Raw genomic sequence first — 24395 nt, 5'->3', positions numbered from 1 at the left:
TCTTGGGCCAAAGGGCCTGTTCTGCGCTGTAATGTTCTATGTTCTATGTTCCCGCCTTCTCCCCATAACCCTTAATCCCCTTGCCTATCAAAAACCTATCTACCCGCGTCTTAACTATACTTAGCGAGGCAGCCTCCACCACTTCAACGGGCAGAGAATTCCAGAGATTCACCACCCTTTGAGTGAAGAAGTTCCTCCTCAACTCAGTTCAAAACTGCGCCCCCCCCCCCTCCTTTATCTTGAGGCTGTGCCCTCTAGTCCTACTGTCCTTTCTGAGCGGGAAGAGCCTCTCCACCTCTATCCTATCCATCCCATTCATCATCTTGTACGTCTAAATGAGATCTCCCCTCATCCTACTAAACTCTAACGAGTACAAGCCTAGTTTATTCAGCCTCTCCTCATAGCTCGACCCCCTCAACTCCGGTATCAGCCTAGTGAACCTCCTCTGCACTCCCTCCAAGGCCAAAATATCCTTGCGTAAGTGCGGCGACCAAAACTGCACACAGTACTCCAGCTGCGGCCTCACCAGTGCCCTGTATGGCTGCAGCAAGACCTCCCTACTTTTATATTCAATCCCATTCGCCTTCCTGACCACCTGCTGCACCTGCAGGCTGGGTTTTTGCGACTCATGCACAAGGACCCTGAGGTCCCCCTGCACTGTAGCATGCTGCAGTTTTTCGCCATGTAGGTAGTAGTCCTTCCTACCATTATTCTTACCAAAGTGGCCAACTTCACACTTGCCAACATTAAGTTCCACTTGCCAGTTCCTGGCCCATTCACCCAGCCTATCTAGATCCCTCTGCAGACTTTCCACACCCTCCGCGCAATTTGCCGTTCCACCAATCTTGGTGTCATCAGCAAATTTCGACACTGTACACTCAGTTCCCTCCTCCAGATCATCTATGTAAATGGTAAATAGCTGAGGCCCCACCACCGATCCCTGGGGCACTCCACTAGTCACCAACCGCCAATCTGAATAGCATCCTTTGACCCCCACTCTCTGCCTCCTATTTGACAGCCAATCCTCTATCCACGCTAACACCCTACCCCCAACTCCATGCCCCCTAACCTTCTGTAACAACGTCTTGTGCGGCACCTTATCAAACGCCTTCTGAAAATCAAGAAACACCACATTCATCGGTTCTCTTCTATCCATCGCACTAGACACATCCTCATAGAATTCCAATAAATTCGTCAGACACGACTTCCCCTTAACGAAACCGTGCTGCGTCTGCTCTATCAAACAATTCTCCTCAAGATGCCTCGCTATTTTCTCCTTGATGACGGATTCAAGCATTTTACCTACAACAGACGTTAAACTAACCGGCCTATAATTCCCTGCCTTTTGCCTGCTACCCTTCTTAAACAACGGCGTAACATTAGCCGTTTTCCAGTCTTCTGGCACTTCCCCGGAATCCAGCGAGGTTTGGAAAATAATCATCAAGGCATCCACTATCGCCTCCGCCATTTCTTTCAGAACCCTTGGATGCATTCCATCCAGTCCTGGGAATTGTTCACAGTCAGTCCCTCTAGTCTGTCTAGCACTGCCTCTCGAGTAACAATAATGTCATTCAGGCCTTCCACTCCTACCATCTTTCCATCGCTAACACCCAGCAAACTATTCACGTCCTCCTCCGTGAAGACCGAAGCAAAAAAGTTATTCAAGGCCTCAGCCATTTCCTCATCCCCCACCACTAAGTTCCCCCTCTCATCCTCTAAGGGTCCAACGTTCACCCTAGCCAGCCTCTTCCTTTTTATAAAAACTCTTACTATCCTTTTTTATATTTAGCACTAGCCCAGCTTCATAGTTTATCCTTCCTTTCTTTATCAACTTCTTCGTCATTCTTTCTTGATATTTAAACCTCTCCCAATCCTCTTCTCGCCCACTACTCTTAGCCACTCTAAACGCATCCGCTTTTAATTTAATACTCTCCTTTACCTCCTTCGTTATCCACAGCTGATTAGCTCTCCTCCTACGATCCTTTTTAACCATAGGAATAAATTTCTGCTGAGCACCAAGAAAGATCTCCTTAAAGATCTTCCACTGTTCCTCAGCAGACCTGCCTTCCAATGTGCTCCCCCAATCAACATTCGCCAATTTTCCAGCCTATCTATGTCCTGCTGCATTGTTCGACAACGTTCATAGTTATCCGCAGGTCCAGCCATCTTCGTGTCATCCGCAAGCTTGCTGCTAACACCAGTTACACCTTCTTCCAGATCATTTATATATATCACAAATAGCAGAGGTCCCAGTACAGAGCCCTGCGGAACACCACTGGTCACAGACCTCCAGCCGGAAAAAGACCTTTCAGTTGCTACCCTCTGTCTCCTGTGGCCAAGCCAGTTCTCGACACCTCTCCTTGTATCCCATGAGCCTTAACCTTCTTAACCAACTTGCCACGAGGGACTTTGTCAAACGCCTTACTGAAATCCATATAGACGACATCCACAGCCCTTCCTTCGTCAATCATTTTTGTCACCTCCTCAAAAAACTCCACCAAATTTGTAAGGCACGGCCTGCCTCTTACAAAACCATGCTGTCTGTCACTAATGAACATAGAACATTACAGCGCGGAACAGGCCCTTCGGCACACAATGTTGCGCCGACCAGTCTTATTTTTTAAAAAAAAACATTGACCCACTAATCTAAACCAATCCCTTTTCGTCCATAAACCTATCCACCAATCTCTTAAACGCCCCCAAACTAGGCGCATTTACAACTGCAGCAGGCAGGGCATTCCAGTCCCTCACCACCCTCTGGGTAAAGAACCTGCCCCTGACATCCGTCCTATAACTACCCCCCCTTAATTTAAAGCCATGCCCCCTCATGCTAGCTTTCTCCATCCGAGGAAACAGGCTATCACCATCCACCCTATCTAAACCTCTAATCATCTTATATGTTTCTATAAGACCCCCTCTTAGCCGCCTTCTTTCCAGAGAAAACAACGCCAAATCCCTCAGTCTCTCCTCATAGGACCTCCCCTGCATACCAGGCAACATCCTGGTAAACCTCCTCTGCACCCTCTCCAAAGCCTCCACATCCTTCCTGTAATGTGGGGACCAGAACTGCACACAGTACTCCAAGTGCGGCCGCACCAGAGTTGTGTACAGTTGCAACATGACGCTGCGACTCCTAAATTCAATCCCCCTACCAATAAACGCCAAGACACCGTACGCCTTCTTAACAACCTTATCTACTTGATTCCCAACTTTCAGGGATCTATGTACACATACACCTAGATCCCTCTGCTCCTCCACTCTATTCAAAGTCCTCCCGTTAGCCCTATACTCAACACATCTGTTATTCCTACCGAAATGGATTACCTCACACTTCTCCGCATTAAACTCCATCCGCCACCTCGCGGCCCAGCTCTGCAACCTGTCCAAGTCACCCTGCAAACTTCGACACCCTTCCTCACAATCTACCACACCTCCGACTTTGGTGTCATCAGCAAACTTACTAATCCACCCAACTATACCCTCATCCAGATCATTAATAAAGATTACAAACAGCAGTGGCCCCAAAACAGATCCCTGAGGCACACCACTCGTAACCGAACTCCATGATGAATAATTACCATCAACCACCACCCTCTGTCTCCTATCTGCTAACCAATTCCTGATCCAAGTACCTAAATTACCACCAATCCCATACATCTGCATTTTCTGCAGAAGCATACCATGGTGAACCTTATCAAACGCCTTACTAAAATCCATATATACCACGTCTACTGCCTTACCCCTATTCACCTCTTTGGTCACCTTCTCAAAGAACTCAATAAGGTTAGTAAGGCACGACCTTCCCGCTACAAAACCATGCTGACTATCTCTAATCAATTCATTACTCTCCAAATAACTATAAATCCTATCCCTAATAATTCTTTCTAAAACCTTGCCCACTACAGAAGTAAGACTCACTGGTCTATAATTCCCAGGGAAGTCTCTGTTCCCCTTCTTAAACAATGGGACAACATTCGCTGTCCTCCAATCTTCCGGTACTATACCAGAGACCAACGACGACCTGAAGATCAGAGCCAGTGGCTCTGCAATCACCTCTCTTGCCTCCCATAGAATCCTAGGGTAAATCCCGTCTGGACCAGGGGACTTATCTATTTTCAACCCTTCTAGAATATCCAACACATCCTCTGTATCAACTGCAATACTTTCTATTTTACACCCGTTCACCCCAGTGACCTCCTCAGCTACATTCATATCGTCCTGCGTGAACACCGAAGAGAAATAATGGTTCAATGCCTCTCCAATCTCTTCCGGTTCCACACACAACTTCCCCCTACTGTCTGTAACTGGCCCTAATCTTGCCCTAACCAACCTTCTGTTCTTGACATACCTATAGAACGCCTTAGGATTCTCCTTAATCCTATCAGCCAAAGTCATCTCATGCCCTCTTCTAGCCCTTCTTAACTCCCTCTTCAACTCCCTCCTAGCCAATCTAAAGCTTTCTACTGCACTACCCGAGCCCTCAAGCCTCATCCGAACATAAGCCTCCTTCTTCTTCCTAACCAACAAATCAACTTTTTTTGTGCACCACGGTTCCCTAGCCCTACCAATTTCTCCTTGCCTGACAGGGACATACCTATCACAGACCCGCAGTAGCTGCTCCTTGAAAAAACTCCACATTTCAGACGTTCCTAGTCCCTGTAATCTCCTAGTCGAACCAATGCTTCCTAATTCTCTCCTAATGGCCTCATAATTACCCTTCCCCCAGCTAAAACTACTGACCCGAGGTTCATGCCTATCCCTTTCCATCACTAAGGTGAACGTAACCGAATTGTGGTCACTATCACCAAAAAGCACACCAACTTCCAAGTCTAGCACCTGGTCTGGCTCATTTCCCAGCACCAAGTCCAATATAGCCTCACCTCTAGTTGGCCTATCTACATATTGAGTCAAAAAACCTTCCTGCACACTTGGAACAAAAACTGACCCCTCTAACGAGCTAGAGCTATAGCAATTCCAATCAATGTTAGTAAAGTTAAAGTCCCCCATAACAATTACCCTATTACTATCACTCCTAACCAGGATCGTCTCTGCAATCCTTTCCTCAACCTCTCTAGAACTTTTTGGAGATCTATAAAAGACTCCCAACAGGGTGACCTCTCCTCTCCTATTTCTAATTTCTGCCCATACTACCTCAACAGACAAGTCCTCATTAAACTTCCTCTCTGAGACTGTGATATAGTCCTTGACCAATAATGCTACTCCACCCCCCCTTCTACCTCCTTCTCTACTCCGACTAAAGCACTTGTACCCCGGCACCTGCAACATCCATTCCTGACCCTGCTCTATCCACGTCTCTGAAATGGCCACAACATCAAAGTCCCAGGTACTGGTCCACGCTGCAAGTTCATCCACTTTATTGCGAATACTCCTCGCGTTAAAGTATATACATTTCAAACCTCGCTCCGCCCCACCCCCACAATGCCGTGCAATGCCGTCCCCTTCTATGCCCCCCTCACTTTCACCCCCTCTACCCAGGATCCCACCCCCCCTCTGAATCAGTTTAAACCACTCCGCATAGCCTTCACAAATTTACCCCCCAGGATATTTGTTCCCCTCTGGTTCAGATGTATACCATCACTCTTATAGAGATCCCACCTTCCCCAGAATGAGCCCCAATTGCTCAAGTAATTAAACCCCTCCCTCCTGCACCATCCCCTCAGCCACAAGTTCAAACTTTCCCTCTCCCTATTCCTCTCTAAACTATCCCGTGGCACAGGCAAGAGTCCAGAGATAACCACTCTGTTTGACTTGGCCTTTAGTTTCCATCCCAACTCCATGAAACTCTGCTTAATATCCCCTTCCCTTAGCCTCCCTATGTCATGTGTCCCCACATGACAATGAGAATGTTCCGTTCTAAATGAGAATGTTCCGTTCTAAATGTACATACATCCTATCTCTAAGAATCCTCTCCAACAACTTCCCTACCACGGACGTCGAGCTCACCGGCCTATAATTACCCGGGTTATCCCTGCTACCCTTCTTAAATAATGGTACCACATTTGCTATCCTCCAATCCTCAGGGACCTCACCTGTGCCCAATGAAGACACAAAGATTTCTGTTAGAGGCCCAGCAATTTCATCTCGTCTCCCTGAGCAGTCGTTTAGAGAAGTTTAGAATGATCAGAAACAGTCAGCACGGCTTTGTCAAGGGCAGGTCGTGCCTTACGAGCCTAGTTGAGTTCTTTGAAAATGTGACTGAACACATTGACGAAGGAAGAGCGGTGGACACGGTTTACATGGACTTCAGCAAGGTGTTTGATAAGGTCCCCCATGCAAGACTTCTTTAGAAGGTGAGAGGGCATGGGATCCAAGGGCCTTTGGCCTTGTGGATCCAGAACTGGCTTGCCTGCAGAAGGCAGAGAGTGGTTGTGGATGGGTCTTTTTCTGCATGGAGGTCAGTCACCAGTGGAGTGTCCCAGGGATCTGTTCTAGGACCCTTGCTGTTTGTCATTTTTATAAATGATCTAGATGAGGAAGTGGAGGGATGGGTTAGTAAGTTCGCCGACGATACGAAGGTTGGTGGTGGTGTGGATAATCTGGAGGGATGTCAGAAGTTGCGGTGTGACATCGATAGGATGCAAGTCTAGGTGGAGAAGTGGCAGATGGACTTCAACGTGGATAAATGTGTAGTGGTCCATTTTGGCAGGACCAACAGGATGCAGGAGTATAATATCAAGGGTAGGAGTCTTAGCTGTGTTGAAGAGCAGAAGGGTCTTGGGTCCAGGTCCATAAGACTCTTAAATTGGCCTCGCAGGTGCAGAGGAGATTTACAAGGATGTTGCCTGGATTGGGAGGCATGCCTTAGGTTGAGGGAGCTAGGGCTCTTCTCCCTGGAGAGATGAAGGTTGATAGGCGACCTGATAGAGGTTTATAAAATGTTCAGAGGAATAGATAGGGTGGATTCTCAGAGGCTATTTCCCAAGGCTGAAATGGTCACTATGAGAGGACACAGTCTTAAGGTGCTGGAAGCAAGTACAGAGGAGATGTTAGGGGTAAGTTTTTCACTCGAGGGTGGTGAGTGAGCGGAATCGGCTGCTGTCGGTGGTGGTAGAGGCGAACTCGCTGGGGTCTTTTAAAAGACTTCTGGATGAGTATATGGGATCGGGAGTTACAGATAGTTTTATGGCTTGGTAGGTATGGATGTGATTGGCGCATCTTGTGGGCCGAAGGGCCTATTTGTGCTGTTATGTTCTATGTCTAGGTTAGATGCCGTCAGGCCCTGGAGATTTGTCAGTTTTAATGTTCCCTAAAAAACCTAACACTTCTCCCTTGTAATGGAGATTCTCTCTAACGGGTCAACACCTCCCTCTGAGACACTCCCAGTCAACATGTCCCTCTACTTTGAATACTGACGCAAAGCGTTCATTTAGGATCTCCCCTATTCCCTTGGGTTCTAAGCATAATTCCCCTCTATCCCTGAGAGGTCCAATTTTTTTTTTCCCTGACAACTCTTTTGTTCCTAAAATATGAATAGAATGCCTTAGGATTCTCATTAATCCTGTCTGCCAAGAACATTTTGTGACCTCCTTTTGCCCTTCTAACTCCCCGTTTGAGTTCTTTCCTACTCTCTCTGTATTCCTCCAGAGCTCCAACTGTTTTCAGTTGCCTGGACCTAACATATGCCTCTTTTTTTTGATCAGATCCTCAATTTCCCTGGTTATCCACGGCTCTCGAATCCTACCTTCCTATCCTTCCTTTTTACAGGCACATGCCTGTCCTGCAGCCTTTTATCAACTGTTCCTTAAAAGAATCCCACATGCCAGACGTGGACTTACCCTCGAACATCCTCTCCCAATCAATGGCCACCAATTCCTGCCTAATCTGGCCATAGTTAGCCTTCCCCCAATTTAGCACCCTACCCATTGGACAACACTTATCCTTGTCCATTACTATCCTAAAGTTAACAGAATTGTGGTCACTATTTGCCACATGTTCCCCTACTGAAACTTTGACGACCTGACTGGGCTCATTTCCCAGAACTAGGTCCAGTATAGCCCCCTCTCTAGTTGGGCTGTCTACATACTGTTCCAAAGAACCTTCCAGTACGCATTTTACAAATTCCTCCCCGTCCAGACCGCCAGCCCTAAGCACTTTCCAGTCTATGCCAGGGAAATTAAAGTCACCCACTACAACAACCCTATTTTTTCTGCACCGATCCAGAACCTCCTTAGATATCCGTCCTTCCACTTCCCATGGGCTGTTAGGTGGCCTGTCGTACACTCCCAGCATAGTGATTGCACCCTTCCTGTTTCTGAGCTTCACCCACAGTGACTCATTACATGACCCCTCTAAATTGGCCACCCTCTGCACTGCTGTAATATGCTCCCTAAATAATATCACTACTCCCTGACCTCTTTTAGCCCCTCCTTTGTCTCGCTAATAGTTTCTAGATTTTCACCTGCCATAGTGTTCCTGTCATCAATTTTTGGCATGTTATTTGTGTCTTCCACTGTGAAGACTGACACACAATACCTGTTCGATGCCTCAGCCATTTTCTCATTTCCAGTTATTACATCCCCTTCTCACCCTCTAAAGGGCCAATGTTTACTTTAGCCACTCTTTTTCATTTTATGTAGTATGTATATTATGTAGAAACATTTGTTATCTGTTTTTATATTCTGAGCTAGTTTATTCTCATAATCCATTTTACGTTTCTTTATAGATTTTTTCGTGGCTTTCTGCTGACCTTTAAAGATTTCCCAATCCTCGAGGTTCCCACTGATCTTTGCCACTTTGTATGCATTTCCTTTCAATTTGATACTCTCCTTTATTTCCTTTGATATCCATGGCTGATTATCTCTTTTTCCACGGTCCTTATCACTGGTATATACATTTTCTGAGCACTGTGAAAGATCACTTTGAAAGTCATAGAACACAGAACATTACAGCGCAGAACAGGCCCTTCGGCCCACGATGTTGCGCCGACCAGTTAAAAAACAATGACCCTCTAACCTAAACCAATCCCTTTTCATCCATAAACCTATCCACAGATCTCTTAAACGCCCCCAAACTAGGCGCATTTACAACTGCAGCAGGCAGGGCATTCCAATCCCTCACCACCCTCTGGGTAAAGAACTTACCCCTGACATCCGTCCTATAACTACCCCCCCTTAATTTAAAGCCATGCCCCCTTGTGCTAGATTTCTCCATCCGAGGAAAAAGGCTATCACTATCCACCCTATCTAAACCTCTAATCATCTTATATGTTTCAATAAGATCCCCTCTTAGCCGCCTTCTTTCTAGCGAAAACAACCCCAAATCCCTCAGTCTCTCCTCATAGGACCTTCCCTCCATACCAGGCAACATCCTGGTAAACCTCCTCTGCACCCTCTCCAAAGCCTCCACATCCTTCCTATAATGTGGGGACCAGAACTGCACACAATACTCCAAGTGCGGCCGCACCAGAGTTGTGTACAGTTGCAACATGACGCTGCGACTCCTAAATTCAGTCCCCCTACCAATAAACACCAAGACACCGTATGCCTTCTTAACAACCTTATCTACTTGATTCCCTACTTTCAGGGATGTATGTACACATACACCTAGATCCATCTGTTCATCCACACTATTCAGAGTCCTCCCGTTAGCCCTATACTCGACACATCTGTTATTCCTACCAAAGTGAATTACCTCACACTTCTCCGCATTAAACTCCATCCGCCACCTCTCGGCCCAGCTCTGCAACCTATCTAAGTCACCTTGCAAACTGCGACACCCTTCCTCACAATCTACCACACCTCCGACTTTGGTGTCATCAGCAAATTTACTAATCCACCCAACTATACCCTCATCCAGATCATTAATAAAAATTACAAACAGCAGTGGCCCCAAAACAGATCCCTGAGGCACACCACTCGTAACTGAACTCCATGACGAATATTTACCATCAACCACCACCCTCTGTCCTCCACTGTTCTTCAGTTGTCCCACTATAAAGTTTTTGCTCCCAGTCTACCTTAGCCTACTCCTCCCTCATCCCTTTGTAGTCTCCTTTGTTTAAGCACAAGGCACCAGTATTGGATTTTACCTTCTCACGCTCCATCTGTATTTTAAATTCAACTATACTGTGATCGCTTCTTCTGAGAGAATCCCTAACCGTAAGATCATTAATTATTCCGGTCTCATTACACAGGACCAGATTTAGGATAGCTTGCTCCCTTGTCGGTTCCATGACATACTGTTCAAGGAAACTATTATGGGTACATTCTATGAATTCCTCCTCAAGGCTGCCTTGACCAACCTGGTTTGACTAATTGATATGTAGGTTAAAATCCCCCATGATAATTGCTGTACCATTTTTACATGCATCAGTTATTTATTTCTTGGTTTACTTTTTGCCCCGCCATGATATTATTTGGTGGCCTTTAGACTACGCGTATCAGTGACTTTTTCTTCTTACTATTTCTAATTTCCGCCCAAATGGTTTCAACCTTTTTTTCCATACAACCTATATCTTCTCTCACTACTGCCCTGTTGTCATCCTTAAATATCAGAGCTACACCATGTCCCTTATCTTCCTGTCGGTCTCTCCGAACAGTCTGATACCCCTGGATATTCAACTCCCATTCGTGACCATCCCGCAGCAATGTCCTTGTAATGGCCACCAAATCATACTCGTGCGCGATGTGCTGTCAACTCATTTACCTTGTTTCGAATACTATGAGCAGATGAAGTTCCCTTATGCTAGTTTTTGTACCTTTTTTTAATTCTAACACTTCCGTTAATAACATCTCCTGAGTTCTCTTTCCTGATTTTTTGATGTAGTTGGAACCTTCTCCCCATGTTTTGTCCTTGCTTCCTCCTTCTCGGACTCCTTACATAGGTTCCCATCTCCCTGATTATCTCAAATTTGTTGTTAGTGTGGCTCTTTGTGGCCTTAGGATTTGATGTGAATCACATCTAACAATAGATGCTTTGTTTGGGCTGTCTGTACTTGGCCTATTGCAAACCAGCCTATCATTGAGATGTACAACTGACGTATCTGGCATCGTAACAGCATTTACAAAGGGACTTTTACTCTGCGAACAACAGAAATGCGTTCAAGCCTCGTAACTTTCCTGAATCAGTCTGAGGAGCTTTTCATTACCTGTTGCTTTCTTCATTGGTTCAGAAGTCCTCTGATTACTATCAGCATCACCAGTGATCTCTTTCCTATAATATGAATTATTGTGATTGTTTGAAATTTGGTATTCTTGCCTTTTTCCTAACGAGTGCAAGACGAAAAGTGTGACACCACATCTCTCTTTCCAACAGCAGAATCTGCAGATTCCTGATTTTGTAAACTTATCCGAAAGTACTTTACATGGGGCAGCATGGTGGCACAGTGATTAGCATTGCTGCCTCACAATGCTAGGGACCCGGGTTCAATTCCTGGCTTGGGTCACTGTCTGTGTAGAGTCTGCATCTTCTCCCCTTGTCTGCGTGGGTTTCCTCTGGGTGCTCCAATTTCCTCCCACGGTCCGAAAGACGTGCTGGTTAGGTGCATTGACCATGCTAAATCCTCCCTCGGTATATCTGAACAGGTGGCAGAGTGTGGTGACTAGGGGATTTTCACGGTAACTTCATTGCAGTGTTAATGTAAGCCTACTTGTGACACTGATAAATAAGCTTTAAACTTATATTCACAACAGAAATTTACATAACGTCTGACACTGTATCACAATAGACACTGTATCTCAAAGCTTCAAAATTATTAAATCTTGCAGCTGGATTTCCAAGAAATAGTCTTGAAGTTTTAACACCAGAGATTCCTGCCGAAAGAGATCGAGGGAATTGTATTACTTCACTACAACTTCACCCCAAAGGCTGGGCTACATTAATTAGATGCACAAGCAACACTGACGACCAAGAGGTGAGTAGTTTAAATAAGATTTGAACTTTAAGACGTTTGTTCCAATGTGAGGTACTTAATCAGTTGGGTACTGGCTGAGTGCTTCTTTCTGGGTTTCAGATCATGACACACGTTCTCAGTATCTTCTCCTGCTGGTTTAGCAAGTTTGTCAAGTAAGTTGCTGAGCCATAATGGGCCAGGAAGGTAAAGCTTTGATCTTCAGTGTGTGCAGCTACCTGATTCTGTGGACATGCTACAATTTGCCTCTTGCCTCTTGGTGGGAGGAGAAATTGTCCAAAAATGCTGCTGCTTTTGCCCTCCATAGATGTAAGTAGATGACTGATGAAGGTGAGTTGAACTTGGCTGTGGTGTCTTCCAAAATTGAAAAAGGTGCCAAGGCTCACTGTTAAGGCTTACATAAATAATAAAATCAAAATATTGCATGCAGAAGCTGGAAATCTGAAGTAAAACAGAAAATGCTGGATAAATTCAGCAGGTCTAGCAGCTCTATAAAGAGGGAAATAGTTTTGAGTCCATATCACCCTCCTATAGAACTGAAGACAGACAGAAAAGTAATGAGTTATAAAATTGGAAAGGGGGTGGGGGCAGAATGGAAGGCCAGGGATAGATTGGAGCATATAAATAATCACCAACTAAGCATATAACTGGTGGACAATCACTCCCAATGCAATCTTAGCTTCAGCAAAAAGTCAGAAAAGGAGCACTTTCTTTTAAGAGAGTCACAGTTTCAAACCCTGATGCCGATCAGTTTCTAATGGAAGCATTTGCTCAGGGTTCCTTTAGCTAAAGGATTAACCAGATTGCTCTTTGAAAGAGCTGGTACAGACTCAATTTGCCGATGACTTAAACCCTGTGTTGTACTCATCTTATGATTCTATGATTTTCATTTTTTCCTGATTGATGATAATGAGTGGTATGTTAGTTGCCCACAATGCTCGGCTCAACTTGGAGCCTTTCTGATTGACAGCTAAACTTCGAGAGAGAGAGAAACTTCTCTAAGACTGGAGACTGAGTAGATGCAATTGATTTAACAACCAATAATATAAACATGGATTAGGTAGCTTTAAAGCATAGGGAATCAGCAAAGTTCTGACATTTTTTACCATCTAAGGAACATAGAAGACTATTTGTTCCCGCTATGAAAACTATTTTGATCATTGGTTTATTTCTGTAACACACACCAATGTATTGGCTTAATGTTGTGTTTCAAGCAGATCAAGTATCTTTCAGTCCATTTTCCATTAAAAAGAAGGAAAAGTAACAAATGAACTTTGTTTCCAGTAAAGAGGTTTTCTGATGTAAAGGTACACTTTGGATTGTAGGAGATGCAAAGTCTGCATGTAGTGATGCTGAACTGAGAATGTCTAGTGCAAAACTTGAAAACTTAGACAGTGGAATTCCATGATGGACCACAATCAAACTTCTTTCTTTTCTTAGCAGCTTCCTAACATGACCCAAGGAATGGACTGGTAGCAGTGTATCATAGAAGTTTTTGTATAACCAAAAAGACATGCATTTTAAGTGTCCAGCAGTGTAGGTGTTCTTCTGCGTTTTGGCCTCTCCCTAGTTAACAAGTACTACCCCAGAACTGTTACGCATTTGTTCTTATTAGTTTACTAGAGCTATGCTGAATTCATGTATGCACCAGAAATTATGTAACAGAACAGCATGGGAAATAGAAAAGCATCAGCCATTGTCTGACAAATTTATTGGATTTCTATGAGGATGTGTCTAGGGCAGTGGATAGAGGAGAGCCGGTGGATGTGGTCTTTCTTGATTTTCAGAAGGCGTTTGACAAGGTACCTCACAAGAGGTTATTGCAGAAGGTAAGGGGGCATGGAGTTGGGGGTAGGGTGTTAGCGTGGATGGAGGATTGGCTGTCAAATAGGAGGCAGAGAGTGGGGGTCAATGGGTGCTATTCGGATTGGCGGTTGGTGACTAGTGGAGTGCCCCAGGGGTCGGTGCTGGGGCCTCAGCTATTTACCATTTATATAGATGATCTGGAGGAGGGAACCGAGTGTATGGTGTTGAAATTTGCTGATGACACCAAGATTGGTGGAACGGCAAATTGCGCTGAGGGTGTGGAGAGTCTGCAGAAGGATGTAGATAGGCTGGGCGAATGGGCCAGGAACTGGCAAATGGAATTTAATGTTGGCAAGTGCGAGGTGGTCCACTTTGGTAGGAATAATGGTAGGAAGGACTATTACTTACGTGGTGAAAAACTGCAGCAGGTGACGGTGCAGAGGGACCTCGGGGTCCTTGTGCATGAGTCGCAAAAACCCAGCCTGCAGGTGCAGCAGGCGGTCAGGAAGGCTAATGGGATGCTGGCGTTCATAGCGAGGGGGATTGAATATAAAAGTAGGGAGGTCTTGCTGCAGCTGTACAGGGCACTGGTGAGGCCGAAGCTGGAGTACTGTGTGCAGTTTTGGTCACCGCACTTACGCAAGGATATTTTGGCCTTGGAGGGAGTACAGAGGAGGTTTACTAGGCTGACGCCAGAGTTGAAGGGGTTGAGCTATGAGGAGAGGCTGAATAAACTAGGCTTGTACTCGTTAGAGTTTAGAAGAATGAGGGGAGATCTCATTGAGACATATAAGATGATGAGTGGGATGGATAGGATAGAGGTGGAGAGACTCTTCCCGCTCAGAAAGGACAGTAGGACTAGGGGGCACAGCCTCAAGATAAAGGGGGGTGCGGTTTAGAACGGAGTTGAGGAGGAACTTCTTCACTCAAAGGGTGGTGAATCTCTGGAATTCTCTGCCCGTTGAAGTGGTGGAGGCTGCCTCGCTAAATATTTTTAAGACGCGGGTTGATGGGTTTTTGATAAGCGAGGGGATTAAGGGTTATGGGGAGAGGGTGGGAATGTGGAACTGAGCCACGACAGATCAGCCATGATCTTATTGAATGGCGGGGCAGGCTCGAAGGGCTAGATGGCCTACTCCTGCTCCTATTTCTCATGTTCTTATGGAAGAGCACTCAAGCCATTAATAAAGCTCTGTTAACGTTAAACAAAGTCTGCGCTGCACATCATGTCTCCAATACATGAGAAACTGGCGATGAAGACCACGGATGTGTGCTTGCTAGGCATCTGGAAAGAAAAAATTTACCAATGAAAAATTGGAATTGAAAATTTTCACATGTGCTATACAGAGACTTAATGAGCTACATGAATGTGAATAAATAATACTCTACAAGCAGAGCATAGTGCTGGATGTGAGGCTGAAGCTCAATTAGGTAGCTTGTGTGTAAGGAAATTTAGGTAGCTGCTGGAAACGTGGGTGCAAAGCTTGTGTACAGAAAAGCTACTTAAGTAGAAAAAATGGTGAGAGTTCTTGGCATTCTGGAACCCTTTGAAAATGTGGAGCACGGAGCTCTCATCCCGAGCATTTTGACTATTTTTCATGGTCAAATAAAATAACTGAAGCTATTTTGTTGCCCACTGTCTTGAGCATGATGGGGGTGTGAGAAACTAATCTCTTCCATAGTTTAGTACAGCCTGACAAACCAGGCACAATAAAACGTGCAGATTGTAGACATTCTACAATAATGTTTTTCACCAAAACCCCTGGATGCAGAGCTGGGCTGAAAAGTGGCAGAGGGCGTTTAACCCTGATAAGTGCAAGGTGATTCATTTTGGTAGGACAAACTTGAATGCGGATTCAGGATCAATGGCAGGGTTCTGAGGAATGTGGAGGAACAGCGAGATCTTGGGGTTCAGATCCACAGATTCTGAAGGTTGCCACTCAAGTAGATAAAGCCGTGAAGAAGTCTTATAGTGTGTTAGCGTTTATTAACAGGGGATTTGAGTTTAAGTGTCGTGGGGTTATGCTGCAACTATACAGGACCTTGGTGAGACCACATTTGGAATGTTGTGTTCAGTTCTGGTCACCTCACTATAAGAAGGATGTGAAAGCATTGGAGAGAGTGCAGAGGAGATTTACCAAGATGCTGCCTGGTTTGGAGGATAGATCTTATGAGGAAAGATTGAGGGAGCTGGGGCTTTTCTCTTTAGAGCAGAGGAGGATGAGAGGTGACTTAATAGAGATTTATTAGATGATGAGGGGGATAGATAGGGTGGACATTCAGAGACAATTTCCTCGGGTGGATGTAGCTGTTACTAGGGGGCATAATTATAAGGTTCATGGTGGGAGATATAGGAGGGATGTCCGAGGTAGATTCTTTACTCAGAGTAGTTGGGGTGTGGAATGCACTGCCTGCTGTGATAGTGAAGCCGGACACTCTTGGAACTTTCAAGCGGTTTTTGGATAGACACATGGAACGCAGAATGTTAGGGAGTGGGATAGCTTGATCTTGGTTTCAGACATAGCTCAGCACAACATCAAGCGCTGAAGGGCCTGTACTGTGCTGTGCTGTACTGTTCTATGTTCTGTTGTAGAAATTGAAAGGACTATTCTGATTATAATACCACTCTTTTAAAAATTACATTGGTTAAACTGAACCATAACTGTTCATGGTGTAAAGATCTTTACATATGGAGATAATGAACGGTAAACTAATTTTGAATATAATTCAGGAAGAGTTGACATAATGAAGCGATCATCTTTGTGTCAAGATTTTAACATACTACATTGGAAGTTTAAGAAAGCATTAAAGCATGAAAAATCTTTGGTTTTCTGCTGGGCTACCTATTTCTTTGGTGGTGGTATTTACTATCCTTTAAGTAGACGTCCATTTCTCCTAAAATCATTCTTAATGACTGAAGGTTTACTTATGTTCTTTTCTCCACCTGATAATTTCTAACCTTAGAACTATCATTTACAGCGAATGTAGTGGAGATCCTCCCTCTAGCAAAGCCAGGCAAACCTTTCAGCTTTGCTTTAACCCTTCCTCATGATTTTGGTCCTTACAATCGCATGAACTTCCACCCATGTTCCAGCACATTGAAAGATGTGTATTGTCTCCAGACAGTACAGTAAGTGAGGTTTTGCAAACCCAGGCAAGTCATGGGGTTACAGATAACGTGACATGAACCCAAGATACCTGTTGAGACCGTCCTCATGCGTGCGGAACTTGGCTGTCAGTCTCTGCTCAGCGACTCTGTGCTGTCGTGTGTCGTGAAGCTGCCTTGGAGAATGCTTACCCAAAGGTCAGAGGCTGAATGCCCATGACCACTGAAGTGTTCGCCAACAGAAAGGGAACAGTCCTGCCTGGTGATTATCGAGCGATGTTCATTCATCCATTGTCGTAGCGTCTGCATGGTCTCTCCAGTGTACCATGCTTCGGGACATCCTTTCCTGCAGCGTATTAGGTAGACAATGTTGGCCAAGTTGCAAGAGTATGTACCATGTACCTGGTGGATGGTGTTCTCACGTGTGATGTCATCCGTGTCAATGATCTGGCATGTCTTGCAGAGGGTTGTGTACTATTGTGGTCACTGTTCTCCTGAAGGCTGGGTATTTTGCTGCGAACAATGGTCTGTTTGAGGTTGTGCAGTTGTCTGAAGGTAAGAAGTGGGGGTATGGGGACGGCCCTGGCGAGATGTTCGTCTTCTTCAATGATATGTTGAAGACTCCGGAGAAGATGTCGTAACTTCTTTGCTCCGGGGAAGTACTGGACGACGAAGGGTACTCTGTCCACCGTGTCCCGTGTTTGTCTTCTGAGGAGGTCGGTGTGGTTTTTCGCTGTAGTGCATTGGAACTGTCGATTGATGAGTCGAGCGCCATATCCTGTTCTTATGAGAGCGTCTGGAGGTGTCTGTCACGATCCTCCTCATCTGAGCAGATCCTGTGCATACGGAGGGCTTGTCCATAGGGGATGGCTTCTTTAACGTGGTTAGGTTGAAAGCTCGAGAAGTGGAGCACTGTGAGGTTGTCTGTGGGCTTGCAGTACAGTGAAGTGCTGAGGTGACTATCCTTGATGGAGATGCGTGTGTCCATGAATGCAACCGATTCTGGAGAATAGTCCATGGTGAGCCTGTTGGTGGGGTGGAACTTGTTGATATCATCATATAGTTGTTTCAGTGATTGTTCACCATGAGTCCAAAGGAAGAAAATGTCTTCAATGTATCTAGTGTATAGCATCGGTTGAAGGTCCTGTGTGGTGAAGAAGTCTTGTTGGAACCCGTGCATGAAGATGTTGGCGTATTGAGTTGCAAATTTGGTCCCCATGGCTGTTGCGTGTGTCTGGATGAAAAACTGATTGTTGACGGTGAAGACATTGTGGTCTAGGATAAAGTGGATGAGTTGTAAAATTGCATCTGGAAACTGGCAGTTGTCAGTGTTGAGTACTGAGGCAGTTGCAGCAATGCCATCGTTGTGGGGGATGTTGGTGTAGAGCGCCGAGACATCCATTGCGATGAGGAGTGTCCCTGGTCCAACTGCTCCAGGTGTGCTGAGTTTCCGTAGGAAGTCCATAGTGTCGCGACAAAAGCTGGGCGTTCTTTGTACGATGGGTTTCAGGATGCCCTCGACATAGCCGGAAAGATTCTCCGATATGATGGGATGGCCGGGTGTGTTTGCCTTGTGTATCTTTGGGAGGCAGTAGAGATTTCCAACGGGGGGGAGTACGTGGAATGAGAGCACGGAGGGTGCTCTGAAGGTCCGGATCAAAGGTCTTGATCAGAGTGTTGAGTTGACAAGTGTGTTTTTTGGTCGGATCTGCGGCTAACTGTCTGTAGTGTTCCTCATCGTTCAGTTGTCGGTACACTTCTTTGCAGTAATCCGTTCTGTTCAGTATGAAGATGGCCCCTCCTTTGTCATCAAACCAGCAGACAATGTTGTGGTTGGTCTTGAGTGTGTGGATGGCATTGCGTTGTGCTTGGGTGATGTTTGGAGCTGTCTTGTGAGTGTGACTGATCAATCTGGTGTTAACGCACCTCCTGATGGTTTGGGCATACATGTCCAGTTGAGGGCAGCGGCCTTCCGGAGGAGTCCAATTGGATTCCTTCCTCTTCGGTTACTGCACAGCGGATCTCTCTGTCGGCTGTTCTGGTTCATTGGCTCTCATTGTGTTCACTGTTGGCCTCTTGGGGTTTGTGGAAAAATTCCCGCAGCCTCATTCGCCTGATGAATTCCTCTGTGTCTGCTGAGAGACTGATGGGGTCCATTTTGGTGGTGGGGCAGAAATTGAGCTCTTGGCTGAGAACTTTGATTTCATCTGGTTGAAGTGTGTCGTGTGACAAGTTAACAATGGACCCTGCTGCGGTAGTGCTGTTTTCTGCTGTGGTGCCGGGGGAGACTTGGTTGTTGCTGGTGGTGATGCCGAGTTTTTCAAGTTTCCTGTTCTTGGTGTGCATGTATAGAACATAGAACATTACGGCACAGAACAGGCCCTTCGGCCCACGATGTTGTGCCGACCAATTAAAAAGCCAATGACCCTGTAACCTAAACCAATCCCTTTCCATCCATAAACCTATCCACGGATCTCTTAAACGCCCCCAAACTAGGCGCATTCACAACTGCAGCAGGCAGGGCATTCCAATCCCTCACCACCCTCTGGGTAAAGAACCTACCTCTGACATCCGTCCTATAACTACCACCCCTTAATTTAAAGCTATGCCCCCTTGTGCTAGCTTTCTCCATCCGAGGAAAAAGGCTATCACTGTCCACCCTATCTAAACCTCTAATCATCTTATATGTTTCAATAAGGTCCCCTCGTAGCCGCCTCCTATCTGCTAGCCAATTCCTGATCCAATTAACTAAATCACCCTCAATCCCATACATCTGCATTTTCTGCAGAAGCCTTCCATGGTGAACCTTATCAAACGCCTTACTAAAGTCCATATATACCATGTCAACTGCCTTACCCCCATCCACCTCTTTGGTCACTTTTTCAAAAAACTCAATAAGGTTAGTAAGGCACGACCTACCCTCCAATCAATTCATTACGCTCTAAATAACTATAAATCCTATCCCTAATAATTTTTTCTAAAACCTTGCCCACAACAGAAGTAAGACTCACCGGTCTATAATATAAGTCTCAGTTCCCCTTCTTAAACAATGGGACAACATTCGCTATCCTCCAATCTTCTGGCACTATACCTGTGACCAACGATGACCTGAAGATCAGAGCCAGAGGCTCTGCAATCGCCTCTCTTGCCTCCCAGAGAATCCTAGGGTAAATCCCGTGCGGCCCAGGGGACTTATCTATTTTCAAACCCTCAAGAATGTCTAGCACATCCTACTTATCAACTGCAATACTATCCAGTTTACAACCCTGTAACCCAGTGTTCTCCACAGCTACATTTATGTAGGTGGTGTAGTTTCTTTGTCTCATCTGCTTGGCAGAGTTTCGCAGCTGGTCTGTGTCCTGAGCGCAAGTTGAGAATATGTATTCTATTTTAGTTCCCAGGGTGCGGCGTTTGCTGTAAAGCTGGTGTATGAGGTGGTTGAGGAGTGAGAGAGAGGTGCGACGGCAAAGTCTGTCAGTGTAGTCTGTGTTATAGGCTGACCTGAGTGGGTTTGTGATCTGTAGTCCTTTCAGTACCTTGTCTGCTTTCTTGCATCTCTGTACAAACTTGATGTCTGTGTCGATATGCGCAATCTTCTTGGAGATCCTCTCCACTTGGATCCGGCAGTTTGCGGTGTCAATAGTAGTCATGATGTGGAGATGCCAGTGTTGGACTGAGGTAAACACAGTAAGAAGCCTGACAACACCAGGTTTAAGTCCAACCGAGTTATTTGATAGTAAACTCACAAGCTTTCGGGGTTTGCCCCTTTGTCAGGTGAATGGAGAGTTCTGGCCTCTAAGACTTGAATAGCAGGTTAGTTGTAAAGACTCGCATTCTAATTAGTAATCTGTAAACTGTCTGTGCTGCTATATGCTCTGTCTGAGGCCAGAACTCTCCATTCACCTGACGAAGGGGCAAACCCTGAAAGCTTGTGAGTTTACTATCAAATAGATCGGTTGGACTTAAACCTGGTGTTGTCAGACTTATTACTTGTCTACCCCAGTCCAACACTGGCATCTCCACACCAGCACATTGAACCATGGAGATTTTCGGCCTGAAACTGTTCTCTCTCTGGATCTGAGCATACAAAGCTGTTTCTGATGTTCGGTAATATTTTAGGGGAAATTGGTAACCTAATAGAATACAGAAGCTTTCCTTCTGATCTCAAGCCCATCATCTTGGCAATGTGAATCACATGGACCTTGTATTCAGGTAAAAATGTTGGATTAGATATTCTTGAGAGCCCAACTCTTTCATCATGGAGCTAAGTGGACAATTTTAAGCACAACTGTTTGTAATCTGACATTCCAAAGTCCCAGCAAGTATTATAGACTCAATCTATTCACTGTTAAAATGCTGACTTGTTGTTCAGCAAATTTCAGAACAGATCACATGATCCCAACATTTTACCTCAGATATGCCAAAACACCACAATCTTAAATCTCAATTGTAACACGATGAATTGAATATTTGTCAGACAACAATATTAGTAGTTTCCTATTGGAGCAACACTTTATAAAGTACCTTTTTTGACTCTTGAAAGAGGCTGCAATGCCATGGAAGTGGTCAGTAATGTCTCATGTTTTTGTTTTCACTAGTGGACTTGCATTTATGAATTCCAAGATGGACCTCCAGTTCGGGCATCCTCTCCTCGTTGCTCCCTTTGCCTCACGCACTACATTGAAGAAGCTAATGTGGGTCGTGGTTACATTAAAGAACTTTGCTTCAGTCCAGACGGCAGACTGATTTGTTCTCCTTTTGGCTATGGAATCCGCTTGTTGGGTTTTGACAGTCAGTGTAATGAACTCTGTGATTGCTTACCCAGAGAAGCCACCGCACTGCAGGAAATCAGAACTATTTACTCTCATAGTGATGTTGTGCTTACAACCAAGTTTTCACCAACTCATTGTCAGCTTGCCTCTGGGTGCCTTAGTGGACAAGTTTACCTGTACCAGCCAAAATTCTAAGTGACCTGAATCACTTGCGAGAAGTGTTAAACACCAAGCAAAAACAAATTGTTTAACAATTAAAGCAGATGAAAATTAATGTGTTAGCTATGTCAAGATTCAAATCCAAAATCAACATGGTTTTCAGCGCAGTACAATAAACCAGTAATTCTCAAATGTGTACATCCACAAATGCCGAAGCTCTTTCTTTTCTGCAGTTTGCTGCTTATAAAGAATGTTCTTTACCTGCAGCTATAAATCAGTTGCATGTATAGTAATGTTAAATTATATCAACAGTTAGATACTATATCTGTTAGCTTGCTTTTGTACATAATCTTAAAATGCCGTTCAGGTGGTGAAAAATCAGATGAGTTGAAGAAAAGCACTGTTCTGTTCAGAAGAAGCATTGAGTTTGACCTTGTTATTTTAAGCTTCTGTTTTTGTTGAAATGCAATATTAACAAATATTAACTTTTTTATAAATATTTAGTGTAACAGTGAAAGTAAATTATTTAAGTTCAGATACAAATGTATTTGTGATTGATGTGAAAATTAACCTTTATCAAATACTGTATTTGACACCCAAAGGGTACATGCATCTAATATACTCATATAAAATTCATATAGCTACTGAATATTAGTAAACTGATCTAGATTACATCACATTTAAATTTTCTATTTTTTGCACTAAGTTGTAATTCCAACATGTGAACGTTAATGAATTTGTGGTGTATATATAATGCAAATTGCATAAACCAGTGCTATCACCATTAGTAAACTTTCTGTATTTATAACACAATTATAATTCTCAACGAGTGTACTGATAATGTAATTATAGCACATATAATGCCCCAAAAAGTATTTTCTAATGACATAATTTGGACCCTTTACAATTTTACTGTTTTGACACTTCAAATTTGGGCAAAGTAAATACAATACAGTTTACTGTTATTTGTACTAAATTCCTTACTTACAATGAATATGACTCACTAATGGGTATCTTTTGCACTAACATTTTTAAAATTCAATTTTTTGAATTTGAAGAAATGATTTTGAAGATTTGAAATGCAGCAGTAGTAATTTGCATGGTCAGATGTTAATTAGGTCACTGAATTCTGAGGGAAAACTCAGGTCCTTATCTACTGGTGAGATCCTTGAAAATGTAGGCCATTTTCCACATACTGAGAGCTTTCTCTTGATGAAGGCAGACATAAATGACAAAATTCATAATTGTCTCCAATATGCCAGCTCAACCTTTAGCTAACAGAGGGATAGAAAATTTGAGAACCATGATCTCAAACCTGAGACTAATGTCATGATTTGCTAGACAACAGTGATCTCATGCTCTTATGTACTTCAGTGACTTGGATAGCTGTCATTAGGCACCTCGAAATGTTGGAGAAATATCATCAGTAGTGTCTTTGCCAGATCCTCCAATTTTAGTTGCAAGTCTTCCTCTCTCAAGCTAACTTAACCTAGCAGTGTGGCATTAACCACTTCAAACCAGCTCTACTGGATACAGTGTCATTTGGATGCTTAACACCAGACCACCAAAGCAACTGATCTCACAACTTGGTATGGCAGAAGGCTTCTAGGAGGGCGGTGGAAACTCTATAAGCATGTTCTCAACATGGAGAGATTAAACAGACCTACTAATTCTTAGGCAACCCTGGTTTGTGACTAACAAAAATGGAGAAGGCTAATTTCCAAAGGCATGGAATATAGTGGAGACTTTGTCAGAAATGCGCAGAGGTGAATGAGATCATAGAACCCTACAGTGCGGAAAGAGGCCCTTCGGCCTATCGAGTCTGCACCGAACACAATCCCACCCAGGCCCTACCCCCATACCCCCTAATCCCTCTAACCTACACATCCCTGGACACTAAGGGGCAATTTCTTAGCATAGCCAATCAACCTAAGGTGCACATCTTTGGACTGTGGGAGGAAACCCATGCAGACACGAGGAGAATGTGCAAACTCCACACAGACAGTGACCTGAGCTGGGGATTGAACCCAGGACCCTGGATATTGGAGGAAATATTCAAATAGCCAATCAACCCATCTACACAACCTTCAAGTACCATGCATCACATGTGGCAGTCTGCAGATAGCTCATTGGACTTATCAGCCATCTCTGAATCAATTGAACCACAGTGCAAGTGTGTAGTCTTTGATTGTAAAGGATTGGTTAACAAGAATACTTTTGCTTCAATGGGATGTTATTAGGTGAATGAATGTTATTGTATGTTGCAGAAGCGGAGTGGTGTGTTTATTTTTGATTCCCTACAAAATAGTTCCTATTTCATACATTCAGTACTGGGGTCCAAATTCATAAGGTTCTGCCACTTGTACACATTAAAACATGTCTTTGGATTACTTGCTCAGTTAATTTACTTGGTTTTCTGTCTCCCTGCCCCGGGTTTCCCTGTCCCATTGAGTATGTGTGAGATTCACCTGAAGAAGGGGCTAACCCGAAAGCTAGTGAATTTACTATCAAATAAATCGGTTGGACTGAAACCTGGTGTTGTCAGACTTTTTACCATTGAGTATGACCTGCGAGTCTTTACCCTAATAAACACTGCAGTTCTTTCCGGTTTTCCAGTCTTCATCTACTCTCCCTGCGCATGGTGGGGGGGGGGGGGGGGGGGCGGTCTCGGGCGGTCCCTCCC

The 24395-nt window shown here is 44.5% G+C and overlaps 1 protein-coding gene across 2 annotated transcripts in view; it reads left to right on the top strand.

Annotated features, from left to right (window-relative positions):
* wdr32 (WD repeat domain 32) overlaps positions 1–24228 on the top strand; it is a 104857-nt gene extending 80629 nt beyond the window's left edge. Inside the window, exons 5-6 of one of the 2 annotated variants that reach the window (XM_080196446.1) lie at positions 11727–11872; positions 21380–24228. In XM_080196446.1, the coding sequence (XP_080052572.1) occupies positions 11727–11872; positions 21380–21748 (515 nt within the window). In that variant the 3' untranslated portion in view covers positions 21749–24228. The remainder of the gene's footprint in view (positions 1–11726; positions 11873–21379) is intronic. The other variant, XM_080196438.1, reaches the window with a different exon arrangement.
* Positions 24229–24395: the final 167 nt, after the last annotated feature.

Source organism: Carcharhinus amblyrhynchos, chromosome 1 (genome assembly GCF_965287045.1).
Source record: "Carcharhinus amblyrhynchos chromosome 1, sCarAmb.v2.hapA, whole genome shotgun sequence".
In the NCBI taxonomy this organism is placed as follows: domain Eukaryota; kingdom Metazoa; phylum Chordata; class Chondrichthyes; order Carcharhiniformes; family Carcharhinidae; genus Carcharhinus; species Carcharhinus amblyrhynchos.
Note: the sequence above shows the minus strand (reverse complement) of the source record. Positions and strands in the feature narration are given on the sequence as shown.